Raw genomic sequence first — 10,115 nt, 5'->3', positions numbered from 1 at the left:
GCAAGTCAGTCACTAATTTAATTTGCCGGGATTATTTTTCCCTGCTGCTACTGCCCTGACTACAGCTGCCAAGATACTGCTCAGGATGGAAAAGGAAGGAAAACTCTGGCTGTGTTCTCTTTTCTCAGAGTAAAAAAATACTGATAGAGTATATGTATGCAGTTTTCAGGTTATCAACAGACTATTAACACTTTAAAGCACAATTGACAATATACAAAATTTGTCCAGTCATGAGTTTTCTACAAGCAAGGGTAATAGGCATTTGTGCAGGATTTCACTAGTAGACAAAGCTACTAAGGTTGGTATTTTTGCTGTGTATGCAACTCCACACTTATTGAAAGAACCAAGTGGCTGCTTGCTCAAAGTGTATACTGCCTAAAATATTGATACTGAACTCCAGAAGTAAATGTCTAAATAGTTACTTCTTCCAAAATAAAGCACTTAAGTTGAAAATAAAGGAGCTTTCTGGGTAGTTTGTTACCTGCTGGTGCCATCTATGATGCCAAGAAGGGTGGGAGGAGGAATGTCTGCTGTTACTGGAAAAGAGGAAACATAACCCTTACTTTCTAAAAGAGAAGGAAAGAAGACCCAGGGAATTAAAGACCAACCAGTCTCACCTCTGTGCCAGGCAAGATCATGGGGCAGGTCCTCCTGAAGGGTCTTCTAAGGCACATGGAAAATGCAGAGGTGGTTGGTGGCAACCACTATGTCTGACAAATTTGTTGGCTTTTTGTGTTGGGGTTGCAGTGTCAGTGGACAAGGGAAGAGCAACTGATGTCATCTTTGTGGACTTCTGCAAAGCGTTTGACACTTTTCCATGTGACATCTTCATCTCTAAATTGAAATGATATAGTTTTGAAGGATGGATGATTCAGTGGATAAGGAATTGGCTGGATGGTTGCACTCAAAGAGAAGTGGTCAGTGGCTTGAAGTCTAAATGGAGAACAGTGACAAGTGGAATTCCTCAAGACTCAGTACTGGAACCAGTGCTTTGTAACATATCTGTTGGAGACATGGATGGTGGGATTGAGTGCACCCTCAACAAGTTTGCTGATCACACCAAGTTGTGTGGTGTGGACACCATGCTGGAGGGAGGGGCTGCCAACCAGAGGGACCTTGGACAGGCTTGAGAGGTGGGCCCATGCCAACCTCATGAAGTCCAATGAGGTCTAATGCAAGGTCCTGGGTGAGGGCAATTCCAAGCACAATTGCAGGCTGGGCAGAGAATGGATTGAGAACAGCCTTGAGGTGAAAGACCTGGGGCTGTTAGTTGATGAGCTCACCATAAGCTGGCAAGATGCACCTGCAGCCCAGAAAGCCACCATGTCCTGGACTGCATCAAAAGAAGCATGGTCAGCAGGTCAGTGGAGGTGCTTCTGCCTCTCTACTCTCTCATGAGATCCCATCTGGAGTACTGTGTCCAGTTCCAGAACCCCCAGCACAAGAAGGACATGGAGCTACTGGAGCATCTCCAGAGGAGGGCCATGAAGATAACTGGAGGGCTGCAGCACCTGTGCTATGAGGACAGGCTGAGAGAGTTGTGGTTGTTCAGCCTGGAGAAGAGAAGGCTCTAGGGAGACCTTAGAGCATCTTCTAGTGCCTGAAGGGGCTACAGAAAAGCTCAGGAGCAACGTTTTACCATGGTGGGCAGTGATAGGACAAGGGGCAATGTTTTTAAGCTGGAAGAGGGGAGATTTAGTTTAGACATTTGGAAGAAATTATTTAGTATGAGGTTGGTGAGACAGTGGCAGAAGTTGCCCAGGGAGGTTGTGGATGCCCCCTCTCTGGAAGTGTCCAGGACCAGGTTGGACTGGGCTTTGAGCAACATGTTTTGGCAGGAGGTATTCCTGTCCGTGGCATGGGTATTGGAAGTACATGATCTTTAAGGTCCTTTCCAACACAAACCATTCTGTGATTCTATGATGATTCTATGAATTGTGCTGGTTTGTTCTTTACATCTTGCTTAGGGCTTGTGGTGTTTGAATGGAAAGGTATTTCTTAAGCTATAATACTTGATGATTTTATCAGACACATAGTTGAATGTAAGCAGGAAATGACAGTTTATGCACTTTCTCTAGTTTGGGAGGAGGAAGGGGGTGTTAATGCCAGTGACAACACTGACCAGACTGTTGTCAACCATCTGGTTTTCAATAATCTGTTTGACATAGTTATTCTGATGGCCATTTGTGTACTAATGTGACAACATGCTCACTGTGGTGCTTGACTGGGACCCTGAACTCTCCCAACTGGGAGGCTGTTCTTGGGGTATCTGCTAGTCCTCACTTTTTTAAAGGCTATTAACCTAAACAGGCTTTTAGACTGTTTTGTCATTGAGCTTCCAGTGCTTTGCCGTTTCCCATAGCAGCTGGTGCTCTGCAGCTGTTTGTCCACAGGCTGAACTGTGCATCTGAGCACCGTAGCAGCAAATACTTTGAACATTTATAGCAATGGAGACAAGGCATGTTGGTACTGAGCAAGTTTAATACTGAGAAAATATTGTGGTGTTCTTCAAAGATAGCTGGGGAGAGAGGGCATCTTCATTAATGGGGAAAATACATAAGTTCCGGTTCCTAGGGATATATTGAAAGTTTGCTAGAAGTTTATCAGATAATGGTCTGAAGTCTTTTGATAATAGTTTCTCCTGGACAACTGTAACAGTCTTTAGGAAGTTTACAAGGATGCTGCTTTCTCTTTGTGATACCATTCTGAAAAAAAACCCTCTACTCCATGGAAATGTCCATATCTTTTATCTCTTTTTAAAACTAGTTTCCATCTGTCTTAGCTATCCAGTACACCTTGAGCTTCCTCAGTGTTTTAATGAGTTCACTAACTTTTTCTGTCACTTTAAAATGCCTCAGTGCTGTTGACAGGCTCTCTGTGCTACAGCACAATGAAGGTGACTGGCTGGAAAATCAGCTTGCAAGGATCTCCAAATCTGGTTTTGGCACTAAGTTGTGGTTACTTCCTGACAGTTAATATTTGAACCAAACTGTCATATGTTAACTTGTTGTTCTTACCAGTACTGATTTATGCACTACATCATAACTGCTTTTGTCAGCTCAGTCCCCTGTTTTGTCCTTGCTACTGCCTGGTATGTTTTAATAAAAAATTCAGTGCAGCTGAACTTTTACTGTATATTTTGGTGGGGAGGAATGGAACAACAAAATAAAGACCTTGAGTATGGTTTGGTCATCCCTTTTAAGTGATTATAGGCATTTGTATGAAAACTACTTTGGCATCACATTTGCATGTGGTGCTAATGTATAGAGTGGCAGCCTGTCCCCAGATACCAGGGGCTCACCTGGGGTCTCTGCAAAGCATTTTGGTTGAGAATATGCAGTGCAGGTTAGCACTCCTGATTGTTCGGGTTATCAGGAAGACAATTCACTAAATTTCTCAGTTAATCTTGTAAATCTTCGTTTGCCCCACAGCCTTTTTTATTTTGCACTGTAACAGTTTGGTAAGTACCACTTCAACTGTGAAGCACATTTAAAAAATAATAGAATAAGTACAGCTTTCTGAAAGCATTCTCTGAAAGGAATCCAGGAGCCTAAATGCTGAATTCTGGAGTGTGAGTAGTCAGTGTGGTGTCTTCACTGCATCTTCCCTGTACAGACAGATAAATGCTTGAAGGCTCGGAAATGGCACACATAATACCTGAAATAAATATGTATTTTAGACTAGTCTAGATTTAGACTGTTCTAGAAACTAATGACACAGCAGTTCAATTGGAAACCTTCCAGCTAGCACTTTTTTGCTTACATTTTGGGGAAGAGCTAAATGAAGGTTTAATTAAGTTATGGACGTTTTCTTGAGTTAGGTGACCATAGTGTCTCTGGGCCCTGTTCCAAAGACAGGAGTTTATTGACTGTCCAGCTTGTGCTACCATGGTGTCACAGACTCCCTTACTTCATTAGGCAGCTCCGTGCAAGCGAGTTAGGTTTTATAGTGATGTCTCTGCAAGTCTCCTGTAGTGTCTGATGATCTAGCTGAAATATTTCTGAGATGGGAGTGCCCTGACTCCCCAGACATACCATGCTTCTGCATTTGCAGTTCATGCTCCAGATTCTAGAGGGGAGCTGGTACTCTGCTTTATAAACACTACTTAGCAGTTGTAGAAATGCTGGTTATTAGATCTGGATTGCAGCCATTCTTGCCATAGGATACAGCATGAACCAAGCAGCTGTAGCTGCTTTCTGGGGTTACCAGAGAGGAAGGCAGGAAGGGATTGGATGTTGTTCCCCTTCACTCTTGGATTCATTGACTGTTTTGTCAATGTTGTCTAATCAACTTACATCACAGGTTTGTTTGAAGTGTGCAATATTTGGAAAGGATTAGCAAAATCACTATGATGTAATTCATTTTGTAGCACATGAAACTGAAGACTGGTGATGCAGCCAAAGGCAGGCACCTTTATCATTTGCTCTGCTTTCTGTGGTAGATGCAGGTCATCTACTTGTGTCACTCTCAAGTGTTCTGTTAGGAAGGATTCCTCTCAAGGCTGTATATTAGTTTAATGTTGTCTTAAAATGAGGCACAAAGTATAACTTGTCAAGCATTCTGATGCTTTTTTAATACTAAGATGAGTTGTGTGCTGTCTTACTTTTTATTATTAAAGCTGAAGGTTAGCAAGCTTTGACCTGAGCACTTCAAATGCGGGAATATCCAAAGGGCCTTGAAGAAGAGTAATAATTTCTAGAGCTTCTCTTTTCACATAGTGAATACTGAACAGTAACCTTCAGAACAAAACTTACAAACTTTTTGTAACAGGAATTTGTGGGAAATATCTGCTGTTTGTGGTGGTAATTGAGGGGGAAGTGGGGCATTCCAAACTTCAAAGCATAGCCTGCTTATTTGGTACTGTATTGAGTGTCATGAATTGCAAACTGAGAGACAGATCCTTGCCCTACTGCTAAAATCTGGTCTGGTTTGTGTGCATGTATTTAATGTTGGTAATATTGAACTAAAGGACTAATGGGCTAAAGTTAATACATTTTAAAGTCTTTCAGCAGCTGTGTGGCTGTGAGTGGAGGAGACTGAACATCAAGAAATCTGTAGCTGAAGCTAACTTGTTTGTGAGAGGGAAATCATGGAGAAACTTTTTTTCACTTCCTCTGACTCTACATCTGACTTGAAACAAAAACGTATGTAGTTGATGTTGTAGATACTCTATGTGGATTCTACCACTTCCTAGGATGGTAAGGGCTTTGATTTCCCCTCCTGAACTCACGTGGCAGTGGTTAAACGTGCTGTCTTGCTCTCCAGCAGGTTTCAGAAGGCATCAGCTTCTGCTGACCTAATTGAAGCCAAAGTTGATAATTAGGCTTTCTAAAAAGATCTGAGGGCAATCCTATTGCAGCAAGTATTCTTGATTGTACTAATAGGTGGTGCAAAGTGGGAGTTAAAAGGGATCCTCTTATCTTTTTGTGATTGTGTAGCAATTTTTATGCAGGGGAGAGAACTCTCTTACTGCAAACTTACTGCAAAGTATCCTTGTAGTAACCAACTGGTGTGTTCAGGTGCAGGAAAGTGTTTTTAAAAGAAAAAATGGGGGATTACAGTTTTATTTTTGTACTTCCAATCAATTTGTAAGAGCAGTGTGAGGGTTTTCTTTAAAATTAATTTCAGACAATATGCAAGTGTGGTGTGAACTTGTTGAAATTCAACAAGGGCAAGTGTAGAGTCTTGCATTTGGAGAAGAACAACCCCATGTACCAGTACAGGTTGGGGGCTGACCTGCTGGAGAGCAGTGTAGGAGAAAGGGACCTGGGGGTCCTGGTGGACAGGAGGATGACCATGAGCCAGCAATGTGCCCTTGTGGCCAAGAAGGCCAGTGGCATCCTGGGGTGTGTTAGAAAGGGTGTGGTTAATAGGTCAAGGGAGGTTCTCCTCCCCCTCTATTCTGCCTTGGTGAGGCCACATCTGGAGTATTGTGTCCAGTTCTAGGCCCCTCAGTTCAAGAAGGAAAGGGAACTGCTTGAAAGTCCCCAGCACAGATCCACAAAGATGATGAAGAGGGTGGAACCATGTCCCTGATGAGGAAAGGCTGAGGGAGGTGGGTCTCTTGATCTTGGAGGAGACTGAGGGGCAACCTCATCAATGTTTACAAATATGTTAAGGGTGAGTGTCAGGAGGACAGAGCCAGGCTTTTTTCAGTCGTGTCCAGTGATAGGACAAGGGGCAATGGGTGCAAACTGGAGCATAGGAAGTTCCATGTAAACATCAGAAAAAACTTATTTCCTGTGAGAGTGACAGAGCCCTGGAACAGGCTGCCCAGAGAGGTTGTGAAGTCTCCTTCACTGGAGACATTCAAAACCCGCCTGGACATGTTCCTGTGTGATGTGCTCTGGGTGATCCTGCTCTGGCAGGGAGGTTGGGCTGGGTGATCTTTCAAGGTCCCTTCCAACCCCTAGGATTCTGTGATTCTGTGAACCTTTAAATGAGTGTAAGTGATGTTCATGCCATTTCTTTGAACCACTCTATCCTCTAAAGTCTAATAGAATTACTGAGTTTGAGGTGACATTTTAAAAAGTGAACTTGCTGGCCTTAAGCTTTGAGTAGCATGGTGTAAACTGCTTCCATGGGACAGTTGAAGACCAAGAAGTTTTAGACATCTGCAGGATTTTCTGTACTGCACCAGAACCAACAGTATTGGATATAAATCTGTATAATGCCAAGCAGGCAGGAGTAATTTTTAGGGTCAGATATGAGGACGTCTTTAGAGACAGTTGTGATGCTTGGTTGAGCTGTTCATGTGCCTGATGCAGAAAATGTGATGACCTGGCTGAGGTCACTGGCTGTTGATCCTTGTTTGCAATGAGCATGTAAGTGTATCTTTCTGTTGGATAGGGTCCAGAGAAGGACCATGAAGATGATCAGGAGGCTGGAGCACCTTTGCTATAAAGACAGTCTGAGGGAGTTGGGGCTGTTCAGCCCAGAGAAGGCTCCGGGGAGACCTTATAGTGGCCTTCCAGGACTTGAAAGGGGCCTTGAGGAGTGGCTTTTAATCAGTGAAGATAGTGATAGAACAAGGGGTAATGATTTTAAACTGTAAGGGGGAAGATTTAGGTTAGACATTCTTCACCACGAGGGTAGTAAGGGCTGGAATAGGTTGCCTAGGGAGGCTGTGGAAACCCCCTCCCCAGTGTTGTTTAAGGCCAGGTTGGATGAGGTTTCTGCAGCCTGTTCTAGTGTAATGTGTCCTTGCTCTCGTAGCAGGGGATTGGAACCTGATGATCTTTAAGGGCCCTTCCAACCTTAACCATTCTGTGATTGTGATTCTCACTGATCGCCCAAGATCTAGCCTTGGTGTCCTTCAGACATTGATGGGTTTGTTCCTAAGAGGTGCATGATCTTTGATTCACAGGGGCCAGTTCAGGGTTGGTGGGATGCTGAGATAAATTGTACTGATCTGGGAAATGCATAACCCTTCTGGTAGAGCAAGAGAAAGTTTTGGATCTGACAGTCAACTTCCCAGACTACCTTGAGTACCAGGGAAGGTTGCTGCTTTGCAGTCTCTGAGACCACTTTACTGGACTGAAAACACTTTGTTAGGGGCTATGGAAACTGGGACAAGGTGGGGTAGGAGGGACTGAGCAGTGGCTGTACTGAATAATGCTGAATGTCTGTGAATGGGAACAAAGGGAATTTTGTGGTGTCTTTTCCTGGGAATGTGCTTGGAATCAGTTCCTGCAGTTGTCCTGCATGCCAGCACCCTTGTAGCACAGGTACTTTCTCCATGTCTTACTTGAGATGCTTGAAACTTGAAACTCTGCGTTATGACTGGTATATAACCAGAGATATTTTTTGTGAGCTGTTATGTTCCATTATTGCCTCTTGTATGGCTAGATACTTTTAAAACTGAAAACATATATATATAGCATAAGGCTTTTAATAGAAGAAAACTTTCAGCATGTAGCTGCTACTGTACAGAAACACAACTAAGAGAGCTCAGAATAAAGCAGCTAGTGGAAAAAACTTGACTCCTATTGGTAACCTTTAAGTGTTCTCCCATCTCAGCCAATACTGTGATCTCCCCCAGAGTCTGCCAGGACAAACAGAACTCTTAAATACACATGCATTGCATGCTTACTCCACAGTAGCATCTGAAGAACTTATTTTTCCAGGAAATTAACTTCAAGCAGAAGTATAATCATAACTGGCTAAAAGTATAGCTTTGTAGGCTACACAGAAGGGAAGAAATTGTGTTTGATTTCTGGTCAATTTGGAGTATAGTTTTCATCCAGAGATCTAACACAACAGCATGGTTTATTATATTTGTAACTTGAATAACATATATGATTATACTTTTTATATATTATTTTTTAGGCAGAGAAGGCCTTGAGGGTTATACTTATTATTTCATTATATCCAAGTCTTCTGAAACAAATGTTCGCAAGTGTCAATTAGTATAAATGTACAGTATGGTAATATGTAGATACCTTTTAAGTTAGCTTGCAAGCAACTGTACAACTTTTGGTAGTATCTGAAAAAACTTGTAATCGGTGCTGTTAATTATTGAACTTTGGGGAAATTTCTGTGTATCAGATGGAGTCATAAGGAAGATAGAGACACAGTTGTCAGACATACCTTTCAGCTGCTAAAAAACAAGCCTCTGAAGTACTTTGACAGTATCTAGTCTGCAGTCGGTGCGAAGTGCTGAAACAGCATTCAATTTTTCAGTGTCTAAACCTAACTACCAATGAAGGTTGACTGTTTAATTCAGTACCTGATACCAGTTGGGCCTAGAAGTCTCCCAGTTCTTTAAAGGCTCTTGCTGGAACCTAAACAGTATATGAATGGATGCAGGAAAATGACCAAAAAGGGTTTTTTTTAGCTTTTGTGCCAGGTGCAAAAAAAGTGTTACATTAATCTAAATGCTTATAAAAAGGTATAATCTTTCAGAGCTTCCTGAATGACTGAAACCAACATTCCAGTTTTTAGGTACCACATCAGTGGGGCTCAGCTTGTTGCAAGATTGGAGAAACCGCATAGTTAGCATTACCTGCTCTCAGGCTTGCCACGTGGAGTGCAAACAGAACTGCTTCCAGCTGGTACTGTCAAAGTTCATGCTCTGGAAAAGTCGTTTTCCAGCAGCAAAACGTTCTCCTGTCTTAGTACCTGCAGAAGCTACTGTTCTAAGGTCTGTTTAAGATTGCTCAAAGCATGTTTCTGCAGTGCAGATTTTATTCATCCTTACCTTCGGTGTATATAAGCAATTTATAAAAAAAACCAACTGGTCTACCTGTGTCAGTATATAATCTGGAGCAAAAATCAAGTACAGATACTGCTACCTGTTGTAGGAGCTTTCAGAATTCTTTATTCTATTTATGTACTAAACGTCTGCAAGCTGAAGAAGACAAGAAGCAAGCTTGTTCCCTTATTATATCAAGGCAAGATAAAACTTGTAGGTAGGGCACTGTTTAAATCATCCTACTTGGTACTGAGTGTGTGTGACTTTCAGATGTTGATTGCTGAGTAGGAGTAATGCATCTGCAGGCTAGTGTGGATACCAGCAAGGCTGTTAGGTTATTCTGGAGCATCTGTTAATTCATAATCATATCTACTTCACCACCACTAGAGGCTCCCCCAAGCTTTGGATACGGTCAAGAAGCAGCTCATGCTTTAAGTAGCATGCATGTGTCCGACTGCCAGTGTATCACCTCTTTAGAAGCAATGAATTAGTGTTTGTTTTGTTTTTTAATCAAAGTAATCAGGCATCCTCTTGATGCTAAGGTTGAAACTGAATCACCAGTTCAAAATTGTTATGGATCATTAGCTACTGATGAACTGTAAACCTGTGTTGACTAAAAGATCGTAGTGTTCTTGCTAGTAACCAGGAAAAAAACAAGCATGAAAATACTTGTAACTATGAGTGTGGGTAAATTTCCTTTTAACATCAGCATATTCTATCCCAGCATAGATAAGGTTATAATTATTGGCAATCTATTGTAGATATTTTCTTCTTTTCCTTGATAAGCTGCTTATGGGTGATTGCTTATCTGTGACACATTTCTTCTAAAGTTAAGTCAGATACACCACTTCAAATCAAGAGTAATATCTATGACATGCTTAAATTCAGGAAAAAAAAATGAAATTAGTTTTAATTCCCCCCC

The 10,115-nt window shown here is 42.0% G+C and overlaps 1 protein-coding gene across 1 annotated transcript in view; it reads left to right on the top strand.

Annotated features, from left to right (window-relative positions):
• The first annotated feature begins 1,013 nt into the window (after nucleotides 1–1,013).
• Nucleotides 1,014–10,115, top strand: part of LOC104397195 (ubiquitin-conjugating enzyme E2 R2-like) — a 30,706-nt gene continuing 21,604 nt past the window's right edge. Inside the window, exon 1 of the mRNA XM_010007140.1 lies at nucleotides 1,014–1,124. Coding sequence (XP_010005442.1) covers nucleotides 1,014–1,124 — 111 coding nt within the window. The remainder of the gene's footprint in view (nucleotides 1,125–10,115) is intronic.

Source organism: Chaetura pelagica, unplaced genomic scaffold, assembly GCF_000747805.2.
Source record: "Chaetura pelagica isolate M959 unplaced genomic scaffold, ChaPel_1.0 scaffold548, whole genome shotgun sequence".
Classification (NCBI taxonomy): domain Eukaryota; kingdom Metazoa; phylum Chordata; class Aves; order Apodiformes; family Apodidae; genus Chaetura; species Chaetura pelagica.
Note: the sequence above shows the minus strand (reverse complement) of the source record. Positions and strands in the feature narration are given on the sequence as shown.